The sequence below is a fragment of the Ictalurus furcatus genome, chromosome 8 (assembly GCF_023375685.1).
Source record: "Ictalurus furcatus strain D&B chromosome 8, Billie_1.0, whole genome shotgun sequence".
NCBI classification, from domain to species: Eukaryota; Metazoa; Chordata; class Actinopteri; order Siluriformes; family Ictaluridae; genus Ictalurus; species Ictalurus furcatus.
The window spans coordinates 7,680,424-7,702,410 of NC_071262.1; the positions used below are offsets into that span (position 1 = coordinate 7,680,424).

Genomic DNA, 21,987 nt, shown 5'->3' on the forward strand with positions numbered 1-21,987 from the left:
AAAAAAAATTGTTAAAAAGTCTAGAAATCAATTGACATGCACATGAATGGCAACAAATTACAAAAGGTAGTCAACATTCTCAGACAAGGCATTTAGCAATAAGGTTTGAGCATAAAATGTGAGGTATGACATCAGTCTGCCAAATGGCATTCATGGTTCTATGGACCATGACAAAAGAAAGAAACAAAATTTCCCCAATACACATACCAGAAGTTCTTGCAATAACCAGGACAATAATGGTAGTTAATGGTAAGTTTTTTGTTTTTGTTTTTTCAGCTGGACATGATGCTTTATCAAAGATCAAAATGATATTAGTACTGTCTGATACTTTCATCTGCAGTTTCACAAACTTCCAGACAGCAATATCCATCATCACATAGTCTGGTTGTTTATCAATCACCAGCCTCTGTGTGTTGTATTATACACCTTTCACTTTGATAGATATGGCCTGAAGACACAACAGCAGTTTCCTGGAACACACGTCACTGCAGGTTTCTGTGTATTTGTTCAGGTAACAATACATGTGCTCTTCTGATTTATTAAGTGCCAAAGTGAACATCTAAATTATTTAAAGCTATAAATAGATGCACATCCAGGTTCAGTAAAGGAGTAAAACAAGAATTTACACATTAGTTTGATAAAGCCAGTTTAATACACATACAAATAAAACAGTTCCAAGTGTAGACTGCCTGTGAAAGCTTAAAAAAGGCAAATATAGTTAGGGTTCATTTAAAGTGAGGTAGTCATTTGTTGGTTATAAATTATTCGATGTTTGAAGGGATTAAAATAGGTCTATTTACGATATACAGGGTGTTTTGCAGTTATTCAGGCTCAGGGGGATGTGAGGATCTTGGGAGACTGTCGTGTCAAGAGCTAGCTTGGTAAATGAAGCCGATGGTATTAATATTTTAAGAGGTGGTGAAAAATTGAAATATGTATCTGTATGAGTTGGTGTTTGGGTATATTTTGTAGTTATTGGAATTATATGGGCTTTCTAAAGTCAAATTGTTTTATTCTGGTGGTGAGGTATTTGGACGTATTACGAGGGTATTAGTAGTTAATAAGTGTCTAAAAGGTTGAAAAGTGAAAATGTGGAGTTAATAGTCTAAAAGTGTATGGGAATTTTGTTAGGTTAAAGATAAAAAAGACTAAATGACTAAATAATGAGTGACTGTGTACTGTGTACAATCCAGCTGTAGAGTGCAATTTTTACTGTTTTTCAGGAAAGATTTTAAGGCAGAAAAACTACACTGAAAATGAACAACTAGCCTGTAAATGAATGTCAATTCTCAATAACTGGCCAATAAAATACTTTAGCTGTAATTTGCTGGTGTAAAATAAAATAAACCAGTTAAAGACAATCTTCTGACATTGGATGCTTCGATGTCTGGATAGAGTCACAGTTAGTCACACACATGTGGACTGGTCAGAACAAGCTCTGCTGGACATTTGCTTCCAACAAAAACAAGCTAGTATTTCCCTCTAATAATACTTTATTTAGAATGATTTTTCTGCTCTCAATTTATGTTAATTAGTTCACTAATCCATTATTTAAAGTATCTAGCTATAATAACATGCTAAACTTGTCTAGCTTTTACTAGAGATGCCAGAGTATAATATTGATTGTCATGTTGCTTGCTCATTAGAGAATTAAAAAATAATCAGATTGCGACCTGTCAAAACTATGTTGTGTTCAGTTCTTTCCTCAGGACAGTAGTTGATGGAGTCAGTGTCAACACACCTGGGCTCTGACACCAGTTCCATAATCTTGCATGTCCTTGTACTAGTATATCATCTGTGTTCATCTCAGCTAACTAATACATGAGAGTTCCCTTTCTCAAATTTATACAGATAATAAATCCATCCATCCATCTTCTACTGCTTACTCCTTCTTCAGGGTCGCGGGGGGAACCTGGAGCCTATCCCAGGGAGCCAATCAGCCTACCATGCATGTCTTTGGACTGGGGGAGGAAACCGGAGTACCGGGAGGACACCCCCGCAGCACGGGGAGAACATGCAAACTCCGCACACACATGGCCCCAGCGGGAATTGAACCCCAGACCCTGGAGGTGTGAGGCGAACGTGCTAACCACTAAGCCTGTTTATAAACCTGTTACATCAGGAAATGTGAGTGAGTTCTGTATATGCAATTTTAACGCCATTGTCCTAATATATTTTTTCCATATATTAACCCTGATTATAATCTATGAACATGATGCAGCCTGCTGTGAAGTCAAAAGTTCTTGCTTATTGCAGATTTGGCAGACTTGGTTAGAAAGGAGAGAAAAGGTCACAGGAGCAGTTGCTTTCATGCTGAAGGGAGCTGGCAGTTCATAGCATAGCATGTTCATAAACATGAAAGAGTAATGGATACAGCAGGTTATTCACTTATGGCTTAGTTACTGTGTTCATTCACTCTTCATATACATGCTTTATCCTGGACACTGAGTGGGAGTTGGAGTAAAAAAACAAACAAGCAAACACACAAACAAAAAAACAACAAAACAAAACAAAAAAACAGCCCAGGACACACCTCTAATGTAATCCAATTTGTAATGTGCACATTCACTGTTGTACACATTAATTGCTTCCCTGGAGTTCTGATTCCACGTGTTTCCATTCTGGTTTCATTTTCATTGTTCATTGGTTTTTCTCCTTCCTTAACTGTTATGCGTATATCATTTGTGTCTAGTTGCAGGGACATGGGAACAGGGACACAAGACAGGGACACATTGGGTGTGCTGGAATTTTAAGCACTATACATATGCTATCTGCTATATTAGTATAATAGTAGTAGTAGTAGTAGTAGTAGTAGTAGTGAAGCCTGTTTACCACATACTGTATGTGTGATTACCATGGCCAATAATTTGGATTTAAAAAATTTGTATGCATTTCAAATCATTCAAATGTTGTATTAACTTATAAACATGAAATTAGTCTGTATTTCTGCAAAACTTCTTATTCATTGGTAACCTGTTTGACTACGTAGTACTGTATCTCTAAATAAAACATTGTCTACTCAGAATAACTGCTTTATTCTGGTGGATCCGTGCCACCAATTACTTGTTTGTTTGTTTGTTTAATTGTTCAATAGGGAAAATGATACTACAGTAATGATACTACATAATCCAAGATGATTTTATATTAGCTTGCATCTTTTAGGCCTGCATGAAGACAATGCTATGCTTTGACATTTTTAAAAATGGTCCATATGGCCCATATGTCTGACAAGCCACGTAGGCCATAAACAATATGAGACGGCTGGACAGTGGCTGATTGGTAGGAGAGAGTCAACATTTGGTAGGGCTCACTGTGCAAGCAGAGATAGCAACCCTATGAATTGTGAGCACAACCTGAATTACACCAATGACGAGAGTACTGTCACATCCAAACCATTTACACTGATGAGGTGACATGAGCGATATTGATCCATCCAGGATAGATGGCCCTGGAAGATATAAAACTGAAGTCCCTTCCTACAGCCAGGAAGCAAAGACTCAAGTGGTTCCAGATTCTGTCAGCATGCTGTCTGTTGCACTGCTCTACATTTTGGCCTTGGTTTTCCCTGCAGATAATGCGTTACCTTTATACTCAGATACAGCACTCACACCACAGGAAGGTAAGTTCAGCCAGTTTCTCGACCAATTTGAAAGACAAGACATAGGGTTTTAATTTAACTTCATCTGTAACAGATGCAGAACTGGGGGTTACAGTAACAGACACATGATATATATACTATAAAATGACATTTTACAGTACTTGATTGCAATATATATTACATTTTCATATTGATGCTATTACAGTGCCAGTTTGCTTACAGGCTGTCTTAGGAACCTTTATGGAAAGGGATAGATTTTTATGTGAAATAATAAAAAATGTTTACAATTTGAAGTTTTTAATACAATTTCATACAATTGAAATGCAATTCAGTAGGTATTGGATTCTGTTCTGCTTACATTATGTTTCCTGTTGTGTCACAGTGTTCAGACTACAAAAATACCATACATTCTAGAGCTAATTTAGCCCAAGACCTAAAGTTGAGTTGACTTTTTAAATTAGATAAGATGAATATCTAGGTGCCCCTGAATTATTTTTTCAAAATGCAGAGACTTGATATGCTTCTGAAGTTCTGCAAAAATGTCATCGCTCAATCAATTGTTCCCACAGTTAAAACTGTATGCTTACTAGGATATTTATAAGTGCCACTCTATCAGATAGCATAATGCATTAATGCCAAGCTTCTGTATTCTACCAGACCTCCTTCAGAAACTGGTGACAGAAATAGAGGATGGACAGAGCAATGACCTGAGCACACAAAGAGATGTCAAAACCATCCTTCCCATCTTGCTTCACCAGGAACGAGAGATCGACTCTTGGCCTAATGGTGAGAGGATGTGAGGATGTGTATAGATCACATGTATTAGTTTTCACCTTTTACTGTGATTTAAACCTGGTTTTGTTTTGCATGTTTCAGGAGCGAAAGAAAATCTCCAGCAGGATAAAATGAACCACATGGTAAGAACCTTATGATGTTGTTGTCTCATGTTTCATTTCCTTTCAAGTGATTAATCTGCTGCTTGTGTAACATCGATGAAAATGGTCTTTCAGATGGATGACTTAAAAGAAGTAGTCATGAAATTAGCAGCAGCAGACAAGCTGCGCTCTCAAGGCTTTCTTCGATCTGAGCAGAATTTACCGAAACCCAACAAGAGAGGTCAGCCATGGCTTTGTGAAATAGCAGCATGATTTGTCTATATTAGTTGTTATAGCTCTTCAGGAATACTAAAGCACAATCAGGCTATTATAGGTCTAGGGTTCTTATACATAAAGGAAATGTACAAAAAAAAAAGCATGTTTATAACTGTCTTATGCAATGGTTAGACTGTAGAATGAGAAGTAAATATAGTCTGCTGTAAACCTCATATTGAGATGTGCCAGGTTAATCGGAAGAGAACCAATATAGATTGCTTATGATTAGGAATGGAAAACTAACTGCACAACCCCATAGCATGGTTTTTTTTTTTCACGATATCACATAATGCGCTCACAGTTTTATACTGAAGTCAGATATTATTCAATTATTTGGTTTGAGAAAACGGAATATTTTCTTTTAAGACTATGGATACTCATATGTAAATTAAGGAACACCTTTAGCTGTATTCATGTCCAACTGGACAAAAATGAACACTGAAAGAGTTAATGCAACACTCTAGGTGTTAATTCAACACTGGGGACTTTGCTGTGCACTGCTTAGCAATATAGTACAGAAATATAATTTCTCTTTTTTTTAATGAACATGGTCTCACACTTTGTAAAAATTCTCGTGATCATTTAGAAAGAACACGTGTAAAGTTAAGCAGTGGGGTTTGCATCCAGACCTTTTCTTGTGACAATTTATATGGAATCTAAGGAAATCCAACTACATTACACTTGTAACCACATTTCTCATGTAATCAGGTTGGTTTTTTCTTGTTTTTTTGTTTTGCCTGGTGTGCCTCTGTTATCTTGTTTTGAAAACCTTGTAGACTATTTCAGTTTTTGATTTCATTAATCATTTTCAGCATTTTCAGAAGCACTATCGCTTGATGTTAATAGTATAACTATTTTTTTTTTTTGGATCACAGAATATCATCAAAGCAATATATTGTCACACTGCTAGAAATACCGAACAATGAAGCTCTTTGTCTTTGTCTCTCCTTGACAGCCTGTTTCTGGAAGTACTGTGTAACAAACTAGAAGTCCTGTGAGAATTACAGAGGATCAGTCATCAAAAAGGTCACGTTTGTCTTCTCCCTCAAGCATCAATCCATCAGCCCTTTAGCAACGTGTGCATTAATTTAACTACAGTACATTAAACTAGAACATGGATATATTTTTAAACAACATGAATACAGATAATCTCTGTAAAATAGTTATGTAGAAAAGTGGAGCTTTGATGAGGCCAACACTGTGTCTGTACATGTTACAAGCATTATGTACAGCAAATTTGAATCACCTCTGTATTTTTCAATCAGCAGTACGTCTTCATTCTAAAATCTGCATGTTCATAAGCACACAAAAGAACAAAAAGATGTGCACAATGTTGGTGATATGTATGAAATTATTTTTATTTTTAATTAAAATTGTGAAATGAAATACATTTGACCTTTTTCTTTAGTAATGGTACTATGATCTGAATGTAACATTTTCTGTAATACAATTAGTTATTGTGTAGATGAATGCAGAATACCTGAACTGTACATGTACATAACATGAAAGATCAGTATATGTTGATTCAGAGATAAATTTGCCAGTATGCTTTGTTATGGTATAGTGTTTTAACTCACATTTACCTTACATTGCTATACTGTAATTGCATGATACATGTATACATAATACTATGTATATATATATATATATATATATATATATATATATATATATATATATATATATATATATAACGTGTAAATGTTAGGATTGAATAGATAAACTCAGGGGGGAAAAGGTTCTTCAAGGTTCTGTTGTATGGTTAACAGATGTAGCTTTCTTAAAGGCTTCATCTTGGAAACTTTTATCAAATAGAAACGCTTTCTTGTAGGGCTTCAGATAAGATATTTCCGTAGAAAAAATCCCATAGAACTAAAAACAAAAAAATAAAATGAAAAAAAGAGTGTAAACATTTTTAAAAGAATTTTTCTCTGTGTAAAATACATATATACACTATGGACAAAGCAAATCACATTTGATGTACATTAAATTGCACAAATGACTCATTTAATAGGCTACATAAGGGGTTATGCAAGTGAATTATAAAGCAATTATTCAGGGATTCCTGTTTGAAAAATATAACATGCCAATATGACAAATTAAGATATTATTCATCATTAAATAACATTTCTAGAGAATTACTTATCTGAATCTCTAGTGTTTTATGTTAATGGGCTAAATAAATGGGGGGAAAAAAATCAACATTAAATGGCACTCTAGCACAATTCAGCACATTAATAAACATTTCAATATTATACTCAATATTATACCACACTCACAGAATTCAGTTATTTAAACTGAACCTGACACTTTAATTAATTTAAAGCTATTTACAAAATTTAGGCTGAATGTCCTCCTTCATGTATAGAGTTGGTGGAAATGCAAGACTGTCTTAGCTGGAGATTTATGTCCTCTTGCTAGCAACACTCAGATAGGCTTTCTCAATCTCAACGCTGGCTGGACAAGTCTGTCTGAACTCCTCTCTCTCATATGCATACTGCAAGTAGCGATGTACGCCAGTGAAATGAGCCGGAATCTCAAAGTTACAGTACTTCTTGGCAGCAACCTTCAAATATAGAGAAAATGAGACATAATATGACTTTTGGTTTACTGCACATTGTTAAAAAAAATATACCCCAGAATATACCAAACATTAAGGACACGTATCTTCTCAAAACTCATAATAAGAGAGCTATCAGGCACAGCTAATATTTTGTCTATTCCATGATACATTTAAAACATTTCAAGAACACATTTTTCTTTCACTTCAACTTGTCTGTCTCACCTTGATCACATGTAATTTGGGCAGCAAGTTGCAGTCTGCCAACGTCAGGCGGTTGCCATCGAGGTACTTCCTCTTGGAGACAGAAATGTCCTCGGTGGAGTTGTGGTCTATTTCCTCAGGCAGTGGTGTGTTTAGATAATTATCAAGGCGTGTAAACTCCCTTAGCAAAGCCTGCTCTTGTACTGTGTGGACAAAGAATAAACAAATGTATCTTATTTGTACTTCTGTAGCACTTTTTATACTCCATCCACTGTATTAGGAACATCTGTACACCTGCATATTCATGCAATTATCCAGTCAGCCAATCATGTGGCAGCAGCGCAATGCATAAAGTCATGCAGATACACGTGAAACGTTTCAGTAAATGTACACATCAAATATCAGAATGTAATCCAAGGCTTCAGTAGTCACAGGTTAACCTAAACTGGACAGGTGAAGATTGGAGAAAGACCAGGCGATGTTTATCCGTTGTGCAGTTTGTGTGAGCCTGTGCCTACTGTAGCGTCACATTCCTGTTTTTGGCTGACAGGAGCGAAATCTGATAAGGGCTTCTGCTGTTGTAGTCCATCCACCTCAAGGTTCAACATATTGTGAGTTCTGAGATATCAGAACTTAAAAAATGGTTCACTAGTTAGTACCATAGTCTTCCTGTAAGCTCAAGCCATTCTCCTCTTATCAGAACTGCTGCTCACTGGATTGTTTGATGGTTTTTGCACCATTCTGTGTAAAATCCCAGGAGCTCAGTAGTTTTTGAAATACTCAAACCAGCCTGTCTGGCATCAGCAACCATGCTATGGTCAAAATCACTAAGATCACATTGTTGAACATGAACTGAAGCTGTTGACCTGTATCTGCATGATTTTATGCATTGGCTGTGCAGGTGTCCTAATAAAGTATTTAGATGTAAATAATGAACTAATCAATCATTTAAGTGCATTTTTTTAACATTGATTAAATATAACTAACCTCGGTTATTTGGACTGTTCTTGATGAAAGCAGAAAACTTGGCGAAAATATCAGCACCCACATCAAATGACTCTTTATTCAGAGGACTGAGATGAGGGTATCTGAGGGTAGAGCAGGAGAGACTGAGTGAGATATGTGTGTATGCGTGTACTGCTGTATATCTGTGTGTACAGTATGTCCTGGTTAATCATGGCTTATGTGGTGCCAAATTGATTTTGAACAGGTTATACCATATGAAATTATTCCATTATTTTTAATACCATAATATATTTGTTATTAATCAACAAAGTCAGTTAAGTAGAGTTCTAGATGTCAAGAGATTGGATTAAGTGTATATGCATACCTGGGAGGGGCAAGAGTTGCCTCGAGAAACTCCTCAATCTTCATGAAGTCAGTCTTAAGGGCCCCGTTGTATAGGAGGAAAGGAGGGTTAGTCCCTGGAGCTAAGTCTTTCAACTCCTCTGGCTTCCTGCACATCAAAAATTAGAGTAGTCAGTGTGTGGCCTACAGGGTGTGGATGAATTCATCAATCACATGGTGCACTTATTGGTCATCATTTGTTTCTGAATCAGGCCAGTGATGATTAATTACTCTTTCACATGTTTTGTTATTCATTAAGCAAAGCACCCGGATGTGGGAGAGGCTGGCTGTGACACTCAGAATGACTGAGTGACTGATTTTATTTGCTTAATGCAAACAGTAATACTGTAACACATGTAAATAACATAGGCATGACTGCTAGTCTGTAATACATATCCATGGCCACCTCTGAACCTGATTATTACAAGAATGCAACATCTGATCAAATTTCTGTAGCTGAAAATCACAATCTGGGAATTATTATGGTCAGGGGCAACACTTACTTCCTCATATCGACTGTAGTAACTGTGAATTTGACTCCTTTCAGCCACAGCACCATGAAGAGACTCTGACAGAAGGGACAGTTCCCCACATTCTCTCCATCATGGCCTGCCTGGAGATACACAGGGCAAATCTGTGTTTAACGCTGTAGCCAGACACACAGGGTCTCACATTCTTACACTAAAATTGGAAGAAAAAATACCCTTCTAGCTGTGTAGAGGATCACAACGTGCAGTTGGGTTCCTAGTTATTAATTAGGAGACGGAATAATTCGCAGTTTATCTTTTCCTCCTAATTCCTAATTCATTATTCTGCCTTAAATCGCAGTCTATTTTCTGGCCGCTGCCTTAGAAAAAAAGCTCTCAAAGAGGAAGATAAAAAGCGGTAGCTGTGTGTCTGTGTGTGTTTGGGTGCTGAGGCTTTTTATAGAAATTAATCCAAAGAGAGGAATCAACTTTAGTCCACTACAAGCCCACCTGCAACTTATTAGAAATAAGTTCTTGTGCCATATTTCAGTTGAATAATCTTCTGGCACCTGGTCATTGTGTTTATTGCCAAAGTTTTCCATATAATAGGGGAATTAACATGAGTATTAAAATATCTACATGTGCATGTACAAGCATGCGTGTCTGCGTCTGTTGGGCCTCAGGCAGGGGTCTAGGATTTCCAGTGTTTCCCTGTGTGTGTTAGATAAGATGCCACCCCTCGTCATCTCTTGAGGTGTGTACGTTGTGATAAAGAGCAGCGTATAAGAGGACAGTTACACACCAGGCACTACTATGTCACTACGACAACTTAACAACAGGACAATAAACTTCCAATTCAGAATGAGCATAAAGAAGATCTTTGCCTCTTTACACAGAGATCACTGATAAAGAGTGGACAAATATCAGCTGTAGTCTGTCATTCAACAATAATATAATAATATAATAATATAAAACCAGTACAGTCTTACACTCATAAATTTGTAACATTCTCCAGTTACATCAGCATTTTTTTGTTTGAATGTGTATACATTTCTCATGATATCAAGTTGAGATAATGTTTCGTAATAAAGTAAAATCCTGTCAGTATAAACAAATGTCAAATTTAGAACCCTGACATGTTTTTTTTTTATACATCTGACATCTTTAGTTATAGTTAAAGCCTGGACATCATTATTCACTTTGAATTGGAAACAAAAACAGAACTGACGCTGTATATCTATTTTGTAGGTAAAAGATAGAGGTAAGTCTATTTAGTTTTGCTTGCCTTAGTAGAACTGAGGGAGTTAACATATTGAAATTAACATAGGCATATTTCATTAACAAATGTTTAATTCCTTATATAACCCTTGCAAATTTAAGTGAGTAATATTAATGAAAGTAGAAAGCACCGACCTTTATGAAGAGCTCAATGCTTGGTTCTTTATCCTGTTGTAGTGCCATTATTTTCCACAATCTGGATGCTTGTTAGCTCAAAACTTGTTCAGCAGTGATCCTACAAATTAGGATGTGACCAAGCGGGGGAAAAAATCACCACACGCACATGCACACACACACACACAAATACACACACATATACACTGGCTGGTTGGGGATCTGTTCCTTCAACACTTTAAGTCTGAGGGGTGGGACAGTCAGATGGGTGTGGCATCGACTTATATAAACTAGGGGCCAAGTGGATACAGTGTTTAAAAATAGCTCACATTTTATTACCCAACTCTTGATTAACAAAGAATGAAACGTCAACGTATGGAGTGGTCTTACGTTCCATTCACTAAAGCCATCAACACTTAACATGTGTGCTATTTCTGCTCCAGCCTGCCTCTCAGTTACACTACTCTCAGTGCCTGTGACTCCCAAAACAAAGCTTCCACTATGTCGAACCACAATGCCCTTCTCTCTTACTTAGTTTAATTAATGGAAAAAGAAATAAAACTTTCACAGGTGTAGGATGTAGGGAGAGAATCTAAAAGTACTTTTAAAACACTTTGATTTGTGTTAAAAGCCAATGAGTTATGTTTAAATGAAACAAACAACAGAACTCTAGCTGGTGTATAGGTAGTTAGTTGAATTTGATCAGAATTCAAATTAGAATTGTTTACAGGTTTGTTTTAGTGTTCACATGCCTTCTAGAAGCTTCTTTCAGAAGTCTTGGAAGAGAGCAGACTCTGATCTCATGAGCCATGAGTCATGCAGAGGGCGATGGTGATGGGAGTGGGAGTTGCACTTGTGAGTGTGTGATCAATGTTAAGAAACTGTTGGTTAGTGAAACAAAAAGGAAGATCATCTAGATATTTAAAGGGAATTACTGAGTCACTGATGAGGTCTTAAGTTCATGATTCAATGTTTACTTAACTTAACTATACTTAACTATTACTTAAACTATAGCTGGGTATCTGAGTATGTTTGCTGCCTGTTACCATGGATGCCATGTAAACTGTACTTTTACTGTTTGAACTCACATGGATGAAACATACCTAAGAAATTATATTTGCCTACCTTAAAATTGAGTTGAACCTGTTGCCAAGCTCTGTGAACAAAAGGCAGGCATGCTCCAAAGCACTGGAAACTAAAAATGGATTTTGAGGAGTTTCGTTTCTGCTTTATAGAGGGGGATTTGTTGCATCACTGTGGGGATTTCACAACTGTTTGAGAAACAGTCCCAGTAGGCAAGAAAATACCCTTCAATAAACAAAATGCCAAGGCAAAAGAATATACACACTGGCAAATAGAAAGTGGTAAAGTTAATGTTCTCTTTTCTCAGAATATTGCTGGGGGGGACTTCCAGTATGAAATGTAAGATTGCAAAATTAGCCCTTAAGATGGCTATTACTAACAAATCCTGGAAATGAAACAAGGCCACACTCGGGACAGCACAGGAAGCAGGATAGGGCGGAGTTTACTCTTAGCTCAGTGCATCCCCTACCCCCACTATGTGAGTATTAGACCTGTGTTGATTTAAAATCCATGCTGCACACTTCCTTGGACAGTAGAAATCAAAGCAAACTACTTTCGTGAAATGTAAAGACCATTAAAGATATTTCCATGGAGATCCTGATGTCAGCTTTTAAGGAATGGGACGCTGGATCCCTGTTGACAGACTACTCTGGTCGGAGAAGTGAGCAGAAGTATGTTTTTTTCTTCACGCTGCTCTTCTTCGTCCTGAGGGAGAAAGTGTATAATTATGGACTTTGTGCTGATAAAGCAGTGCACAATATGAAAGGTATTTGTGTCTCCTGCAACTCCCAACTCTCCTATGCCTCCCAGTACATACTATCACTGATACCACTTACAGTGGGATTTCACAACACCTGATGCCATACTCATGTCTACCTGCTTTGCAAATGAATACTGCACTGCTGTTACTGAATTTGTTTGATCAAATGTCACTTTGACCCAACAATAATATAAGCTATAACAATCTTCAGACTGTCAACCTGCTGCATGTCAATAAAATGACGCACACTCCAAAGCGTGCCAGCCACAGCCATCAGCTGTTTCACACCGCCTGTGAAAAGAGGCCTGTTTTTCTCTGGGTACAATGCCATCATTGATCAGTGATTTCTCCTGGTCAGAATTCAGAGGGCAACAAACAAACAAGCCACCTCGCAGTGTTAAAACCAGACCATTATGTGACTCCTGCATTATGTCCCGTCCATGCAGCTGTACCTTGTCCTGGTGTTTTCTCTGCTTTTTGCTGGCTCTCAACTCAAACCATGCCTGGTCTGCTCCGGATTTCTCTGGTAAGTTTTTCTTTCGAAAATTCTATGATAGACAAGTGAACACAATGTAGGCACTTCCTGAAGAAGAGCATGTTGTTAAGTGATTTATCTTTCGCACATCCTGTGCAAAATAGCTCTGCAGTGTCAGCTTTGGAGAGGTGACTATCAGGGTCACTATGATTGTTTTCAAAACAAACCACTGAAGAAGAGGCCGTTAGTGTCTGCAGTTTGCTAAAGGCAGTTAACCCTTTAGTATACTATTCACTGTATTCAATATCACCATGTAATGTATTTTTATTTGTGTATTTATATTACTGTATATTTCATGGCTCTATGTGTGCATGTGTGTGTGTATGTGTGATAGCTTTGTGAGGAGGCAAGACAGATGGACCAACCCAAACCCACACACACACACACACACACACACACACAAACACACAAACTTATCAGTGCAGTTTTGCATGTTCAAGCTTAGAAACCAGAGCTAGGTGGTACGACAGTGAGGAAGAAAGGGGAGGATAAGGCTAGGAAAACACTTTTTTTCCCATTTTACCAAGAACATTAAATCTATCACACATATGGAAATTAGACCTTATATTGCCAGAGATCTATAAAAATATTGATGGTGAAAATTTTCATATGCACTTATATACTTAAGTGTTATGGGTCAGAGTACAACAGAGTTTTCCAAACCACAGAAAAATGTGATATTCTTATAATGTTTAAAACCTGTTCTTCCAAACACTTGAAAGTGATTTTGAATTGTAATGCAGAATTTTAGTCCAGTTAATGGTTTTGTGATTGACAACTTTGCGCCCCATAATCTGTAATCATTTTCTGCAAACAGTTTTACGAGAGCCTTTTTAAATCTATATCTGGATTTCTGTAAAGCTGCTTTGTGACAGTGTCCAAGGTTAAACACATTATATAAATAAAATAAATTGAATCGAACTGAATTGATTTGAGACAATATAGTAAGAGTGGGCCGATGGAATAATGAAGCAATAAAATATTTATGCATATTAATAATTTTCTCTAAAATGAACAGCCATTGAATAAAAAGACCCAAGGTGAGAGGTCCTGAAATTTAAGTCACGTTTCTTATCTTCTATAATAAACAATTACTGTTGGCGGCACAATGATGCAGCCGGTAGTGTTGTCGCCTCACAGCTCCAGGGTCCCTAGTTTGACCCTGTGCCTGGATTACTGACTGTGTAGCACTTTGCATGTTTTTCACATGTCTGTGTGGGTTTCCTCAAGGCTCTCCGGTTTCCTCCCACCTCCAAAAACATGCAGGTAGGTGCACTGCTTATGCTAAATTGCCCCTAGGTGTGGTATATGTGCATGGTGCACTGTAATGGACTGGCATGCCAACCAGGGCGTTTTCCTGCCTCAAGCCCAGTGTTTCTAGGATTGGCTCCAGACCGTGACCAGGATTAGGCTGGTCAAGATAAGTGAAGATAATGTAGATGACATTTTTATCGCTTTCTGTAAATATTGTTGGGTATTCAAATTCCAGTTAATGGGTAGATTTTTAAGGTGTTCTGCACAACTGATTTTTAATTAAAAAAAACAACAAAAAAAAAACAAAACAGGTTTCAGGTATTCATTCCAATGTAATTCTGGAAACAGATAAGTGCAGTGTTGTGAATGATTTAATATTATAGTTCTGCACCACACCTACGATGATAAGATAAGAAAACAAGGCAGTTTCACAAGCGTTATATGGTCGGCATCACACCACAATGGCCTTTCAGACAAAGCATGCAGTATTGTACTACACACAACACCTTTCCAGTGTTAATGTGGTTTCAATACCCAGGTTGTTTGCTGATTACTGAACTAACACAGGCAACACCTAAAGCCTAGTTCAGCACTTTTTCTTCTCTATCTGTAGATTTCCTTCACACAGTGTTGAGGAACCACACAGCCCACGCATGTGAGGGAGAGACTCTGAGCATCAGATGTCCCTCAAAAACCTCAGTGGCTATTTTGTCTGCATTCTATGGACGGCGAATACCAAGTCAGCACTTATGCCCCGACGCAAACACAAACATCACAGAAGAAAGCACAGAATGCATGTCTGCCATCGCCATACAGGTATAATACGGGAAGAATGTTGAATAACAATGTTGTGTAGAATGTCTCTCTGTTGTGAGGTTTAATTGTACTGCGTCCTCTGAATGTAGGCCTGAGCTTGTTTTTGTATGTGAGTAGAAAGTGGTGTCCGAGTGCCAGGATCGGAGGGCATGCCAGATTCCTGTGGCGAGTCGAGTGTTTGGACAAGATCCCTGCCCTGAAACCACCAAGTACATCCTGGTTTCCTACAAGTGTCGGCCCGGTTAGAGCACACACACATACACACACATCTGCGTAGCACATTTAACAGTGACTTTCTAAGACATAAAATGAGGCTAATTCTTATCGTTCCTTTTCAAAGCACATCATCGCTTGCGAACAGCGTGTGAAAACGAGAGGCTGAGGCTCGCCTGTAAGAACGACACCGTGCTGGCCATCTACTCCGCCACCTTTGGCCACCTGGAGCATGACACCCCTGTATGCCCTCAAGGGGGGCATGTGAAGCCTGACATGGGTTTGGGACTGAACAGCTCATTTGTGCCATCTAGTGAACAAACTATCACTAACAGCAGAAACTGTGATTTCCATCACTAACTCTAAGTTAAAGCAAAACATACAGTGTAAAGCAAATCCAAGCAAACAATAGAGTGCTGCAGGGATGGTGTGTTTTTGTAGGCCAACCCGGAAATTAGCATCGCCCTGATTCCCTTGACAAAAAGTCAATAGGATTTTTCCGTCGGCTTTTGGATTATTGCAAGAAATAAGTGCTGCGAGCAACAAACGTTTATGATTCTACATGTTTTGTTCATCAAGATAATCTTCACAAATGAACATAACTTTTATGAATTTTGAAGCCTAAATACAATCGCCAGAGGTAAAAAGCTAAAGCATGACTTCAACATTAAGCTTCCGATAGAATTTGTAGCACTACAATTTGAAAAAACACTACAACTGGAAAATACTATAAAAAATATATATATATATTTTTTGTTAAGTAAAATGATGAGTGGGGTATTATTGATGTATTTTATTTATTGATGTATTTAATTCTGTAGAATAAAATGTGAAAATATCTTGCGCTTGTGTTAACCACAGACCTTATTTCAGGCATTTAACCAAAAACCCATTAAAAAAATCCATTGACTTTGGGTCAGTGGAACGGAAGTGCTAAACTGCTAACCCATTTCCGGGTTTTAGGACTCACTCCTGCAGCACTCTGTACACTCTCTGCTGTTATGTATACTCTGTGCCTGCATTTTCCTTTCAGAGTGCTTGTCACCATCAGCCTTGAGAAGGGTATCATGGAAATGTCACGGCAGAACAAACTGCACCGTGCTGGCCAGTGTGCAGAACTTTGGCGACCCCTGCTTTCCTGGCACCAGCAAACATCTGCGAGTGTCTTTCACATGTGGTGAGTTACAGGACATACCACAGGAAGCAAGGAATAAATGAGCACATACACACAGTATTGAGAAATGATCTTATGGTCACTCATAGATGCCTTTGCTTTGTTACTGTGAATTCAGTTCCTAGGTATTTGCTGGAAGATGTGGGGCGTGGAGGCGCAGATCCTTTCCGAATCTCTGATTATACACATGGTAAGATGTGTAATGCTTATACAAACAAGATGGATATTGAACGATTTTCTGCAAAATTATTAAAGTCATTATCATTATATAAAGTCATTTTCAATCATCCAATTAAAAACAAAGCCTCACAGGATGCACTGATTATCAGGTATCTTCTGACTTTTAATATCTTTAACATATGGCACATTTAATAGCAAACATATATGAGAATTTCCACATAGCATTGTACAGTGGGACTGAAACTGTGGATGGGAACTGAGGGGACATGGATTTTTAGTTGAACTGGTTTAATAATACATTTTACATTTACAATGCAAATGTTAACTTGTCTTTAAATATATAAAATGTGTTTTAGAACTGAATGATAAATCATGGAATGCTTTACACAGAACTTTCCATGACAAACAAACAAAAGAGCATGTGCAAGTTTTGTTACAGTCATTGATAAATTAGGAAATTTGGCATCTAACTAAAATGCAGCAACAAGAACCAGGCAAGATATTTATAAATATAGCTGTAAAGAAAGGTAAACGAAGTTTTAAACATAGATAAATATTTTAGATAATTAAATTAACATTAATTAAGCCTATCTACAACATTTAGATGGCATATTTCCTGTCCCAGCCCATTATATATACACACTACATTACCCTGATATATAATCACTGAAATACTTCACAAGTATAATCATCATCATCATCATCATCATCATTATCATCATCATCAAAACTCTTTTTTATATAAATCTGTTATAGGTTGTTAGGATTTTTTAGTAGGATACATTATTTAAATTGTGTCCTACCACATTTACTTAACACTGTGATCTGAACACATTCACCCTTATGAAATACAATGGTGCTTGAAAGTTTGTGAAGAATTGTGATAGAATTTTCTATATTTCTGCATGAACCTCATCAGATTTTCACACAAGTCCTAAAAGTAGAAAAATAGAACCCAGTTAAATATATGAGACAAAAATATTGTACTTGGTCATTTACTTATTGAGGATGAGTCGATATTACATATCTGTGAGTAGCAAAAGATCTCATGAGCATTAGCCAATGTGAGAGAGGCCTTTAGTTGCTTAGATGCTACCCTGGGTTCCTTTGTGACCTCGCAGACTATTACATGTCTTGCTCTTGGAGTGATCTTCGACCACTCCTGGGGAGGGTAAAAATGCTCTTGAATTTTCTCCATTTGTACACAATCTGTCTGACTGTGGATTGGTGTCCAAACTCTTTAGAGATGGTTTCATAACCTTTTCCAGCCTGATGAGCATCAACAACTCTTTTTCTGAGGTCCTCAGAAATCTCCTTTGTTCATGCCATGATACAATTCCACAAACATGTGTCATGAAGATCAGACTTTGATAGATCCCTGTTCTTTAAGTAAAACAGGGCGCTCACTCACACCTGATTGTCATCCAAATTGATAGAAACCCATGACTCAAAGTTCACCTTCAAATTAACTGCTAATCCTAGAGGTTCACATACTTTTGCCATTCATAGACATGTAATATTGGATCATTTTCCTCAATAAATAAATGACTAAGTATAATATTTTTGTCTTATTTGTTTAATTGGATTCTCCTTATCTACTTTTAGGACTTGTGTGAAAATCTGATTATGTTTTAGGTCATATATATATATATATATATATATATATATATATATATATATATATATATATATATATATATATATATATAAATCCCAAACTTTCAAGCACCACTGTATTTAGAATATTCCACAAGTCCACAAATTCTGCAACATTAAAAAGAAAACATTAATAAAGAAAACAATATTGCAGCTTCCTGCATTGCAACTCAATACAGATAGCTGCAATATTGTTTTCTTTATTTTTAGTGATATTGTGATATTAACTGATGAGGCCACTTTGCAAGTACATTATTCTTACACAGATTATAGATTGAAAGTCAATTATGAATGAAAAACCAATTATTAGAATTGGTTATTATTAGCCTTTAGCATGGATACTAGTTAGCAACATGTTGTGTATTTCATAAGTGATGCAGCCAGAGAAATCATGTATGAATGTGAGATATTGTAGCCTGAGATGAGTTTAAAACAAAACAAAATTCAGAAACAATGACTGGTTAAATGAATGTTTTCTTAGCTTCAGTGTTTTTCACAAGGGGTTGTGACTTTCACAAGTCACAAGGGCTAAATGGTACCACAATCATGGACTCGCTGGTTTAACTTAAATTAACCAATATTATTACCACAGTTATATACCACAGTTTCTTTAAGAATTTTTACCTGGTCTTTATTAAAATAGCAGAAACAACTTATCAGTTTAGTATGATGTGTATATTGTCTGTGTGTGTGTGTGTGTGTGTGTGCCCAGTGCTCCTGGGATAGTCTGACCAGGACAGAGTGTTTACAGACGATGAATGCATGTTGAAAAGCAGACTAAATCCCACTAAAATGCAGAATTAACACAATCTACCATTCCATATGGTTAAAAGGACATTTCTGATAGAGATGTTAATGAGGTGGTCATAATATTATATTATATAATACATATATTGGCTGTACAGTATAATTTAATGAATGGTCATGCTGACTGCTGAGGCTGCTTTCCCCCTCTACAGGTGGCTGGTACACTGGCCCTGGTGTGTACAGACCACAAAACATTTTCACCAACACTTTGGAAATCTTTTTCCAGATCAAGGGTAGGTTAGCTAATCTGGACCATATGCATGCATATAAAAACAAATAATTTTACTAGAAAATAATTTTTAAAAAGAGGTTTGCTTTTTCCCTTTACTCACACCAGCAGTCAGCAATGGCCTTTTCCAATACTAATTATGTCAGAAACATTTTATTTTAAAAACCTTGCATGTCTGTTCCTTTTTAAAAAAAAAAAAAAAAAAATTTATTTTACTTTTTTCTGACTGTACCAGGTATTTATTTATGATTGCAGAGACTTAAGGTGATTGTATTCTGTCTCTTTTTGTCCATGTCATAAGGGCTTCCAGAGACAGTGGCTCTGTACTTTGTCTCAGGCATATGTGCTGGCTTGGTCTTCCTGCTGTGTCTGTTTGGTGTGAAATCTACACTGGTGCGGGACGTGAAGGACTTGGTGTCCGATCTAGAGGATGAGATCAAGACTGCACACAGATCACGCCGTGGGCTGATCAATGACGACAATATCTCATTAGACTCTTCCTTTCCTCGCTTTACATACCCTTACCGTGGAGCTGACTTGTTCAGCCCAGAGATGGTCATGACAGTGGTTATGGAAGACAAGAGAGATGAGGACAGGGACAAAGCAGAGGTGTCAAATGGAGACATTTGGCCACCTTGCAATTCCAGCCCTTACGCCATCCATAAATCCAAACTTTCATCTGCCTGACTTTAGAAATGAACACACTCCAGTCATGCCCCTGCTTATTGTGCTGAAGTTTTGACCAGTTTTGTAGAGGACTTTAACACTCATCTATATTATTAAATGAGATAAAAAATTATATTGTCATGCATTCATTCCAATAATGTGTCTCATAAACCATTGCAAGACTTGCAAGATTAATAATTGTTACATATAATAAACACCTTGTTAAAATATACAGTATATACAGTATTACTATTAGTTGTGTGTCTATTACTGAACATACATAACCTTCTATAACTTTCTGTTGGATATTATCATGGGATATAAGTGTTTGTTTATTTGTGAGAATTTTTGTAATGTAATGTTTTGATAGTAAATCAAATAATGAAATGAAATAAAAAAAAAAAACAGAACCCTTTTAACCATAAATGACATCTTTTTCTTTTTCAAGAACTTTCTTACTTCTCCTTGGTTTAACATGCTGCCATAAGTTTTCTTTTTTAATTTCTGACAACACTAAATGACCAGCAGAGGGAGGCTTCTTCATTTATGTAAAACAGTCAAAGCAGAAAGTTAAGCAGAAAGTGTATTGTTTCTACTGTTGAAAAAGCTAAGTAAAGAACCAAACATGACAAGGGGTAGTGTTATAGGGAAATAATATATTCCAAATTTTGTATGTCCTGAAATTTGTCCTGAACAGTATGTCCTGAAATTTGTTTACTCCTCTTATACCACAGCAGTGTGATGTGACATTAATAAATAATTTTGTATGTATTTATTAATGTCACATCATAGATTTAACTGTTTATTATTATATTTTGTTGTAGAACATCTGTGAAACAAATTAGTTCCTGTAATCACTTTATAGCAGCTATAAACAGTCATTCCTTCACCAGCATCTCTTTTTTTCTCTCTCCATTGTCACATTACCAGGAAACATGCTTTTCATTACTAACAAAACAACACATTTTAATCAGCCACAAGTCCCTGTGAGTGAGATGTTACTACAGAAATGATAATAACGACATTATTCTAAATCTACCCTCAGAGCTGTGCTGTTATATAACGAATAGAACACAGTGAAAACAATTCGTTAATGGAGTGTTGTTGTTCCATGCCGAAGTGGATTATTATTGAGCTTAAAATTGATTACAACTGCACTATTGGCTAAAATGTCTCAGTTAGGTGAGCATTAGACTGAAAATATGAAGGTTTCTGCCTTGATCCCAGGTTTCAGCAGTTTCCCCTCTATTTATGAATTAATGACACATTGTGTATTTAACTGTTTATTGTCACATTTACTGTTGTGGAACAAACAAATTAGTTCCTGGTAACATATTACCCTGAGCAATGGAGCTAACGGAGCTCCTGCACTCCAACATTTATTAGTTGAGGAGCAAACATACGGTTTAGCTCCCTTCTTTGTTATTCCTGCTGAAAAATTTATCTTACTTTACTGTATTACTGTACTGAAGAAATTCTTTTCTTCACATATCCCAGCTTGTTACGTAGAAAATTGGGGTCCGAGTACAGGGTCAGCAATGATACCCTTGAAGTAGAGAGGGTTAAGAGCCTTGTACAAGTGCCCAACAATGGTGCTGGGGATGAAACTCTGACCTTCTCATCAGTAACCCAGAGCCTTAACTGTTAAGCCACCACTGCCCTTGGCTTTGTTTCTTTTTGTTTCATGGGTAATATTTCTTTAGTTAATGCCATTCATTTGAAATGAATCCATATATAAAAGTGTCATAACTCCTCGGGATTTACGATTTGATCAATCAAGGTTTAGATTAGTTAAGTCTCCTTAGGGGGGAATTTACACATAAAAGCATGAGTAGGATGAGTGGGGCGGCTGTGGCTCAGGTGGTAGAGCGGTTTGTCCACTAATCGTAGGGTTG

General features: G+C 36.9%; 3 protein-coding genes across 4 annotated transcripts; 2 read left to right on the plus strand and 1 right to left on the minus strand.

Annotated features, from left to right (window-relative positions):
• The first annotated feature begins 3,171 nt into the window (after positions 1-3,171).
• On the plus strand, positions 3,172-6,193 carry urp1 (urotensin-related peptide 1). The gene is made up of 5 exons (XM_053631180.1): positions 3,172-3,619; positions 4,256-4,384; positions 4,475-4,515; positions 4,609-4,714; positions 5,705-6,193. Exons 1-5 carry the CDS (start codon positions 3,415-3,417, stop codon positions 5,734-5,736), a joined length of 513 nt encoding a protein of 170 aa, XP_053487155.1. The 5' UTR covers positions 3,172-3,414; the 3' UTR covers positions 5,737-6,193.
• A 537-nt stretch (positions 6,194-6,730) lies between these two features.
• On the minus strand, positions 6,731-11,250 carry clic2 (chloride intracellular channel 2). The gene is made up of 6 exons (XM_053631179.1): positions 10,741-11,250; positions 9,364-9,473; positions 8,844-8,969; positions 8,501-8,601; positions 7,535-7,716; positions 6,731-7,315 (listed from the first exon to the last, which is right to left on the minus strand). The coding sequence occupies exons 1-6, from the start codon at positions 10,786-10,788 to the stop codon at positions 7,154-7,156; spliced, it is 729 nt and encodes a 242-aa protein (XP_053487154.1). The 5' UTR covers positions 10,789-11,250; the 3' UTR covers positions 6,731-7,153.
• A 173-nt stretch (positions 11,251-11,423) lies between these two features.
• Positions 11,424-20,500, plus strand: si:ch73-335m24.2 (protein eva-1 homolog C). 2 transcript variants are annotated; one of them, XM_053631178.1, is made up of 8 exons: positions 11,424-13,088; positions 14,965-15,167; positions 15,285-15,408; positions 15,508-15,660; positions 16,414-16,557; positions 16,673-16,744; positions 19,350-19,430; positions 19,728-20,500. In XM_053631178.1, the coding sequence occupies exons 1-8, from the start codon at positions 12,887-12,889 to the stop codon at positions 20,111-20,113; spliced, it is 1,365 nt and encodes a 454-aa protein (XP_053487153.1). In that variant the 5' UTR covers positions 11,424-12,886; the 3' UTR covers positions 20,114-20,500. The 2 variants fall into 2 exon arrangements, with proteins under 2 accessions (XP_053487153.1, XP_053487152.1); XM_053631177.1 differs by lacking the exon at positions 19,350-19,430 and having other exon boundaries at positions 11,435-13,088.
• The last annotated feature ends 1,487 nt before the right edge of the window (positions 20,501-21,987 follow it).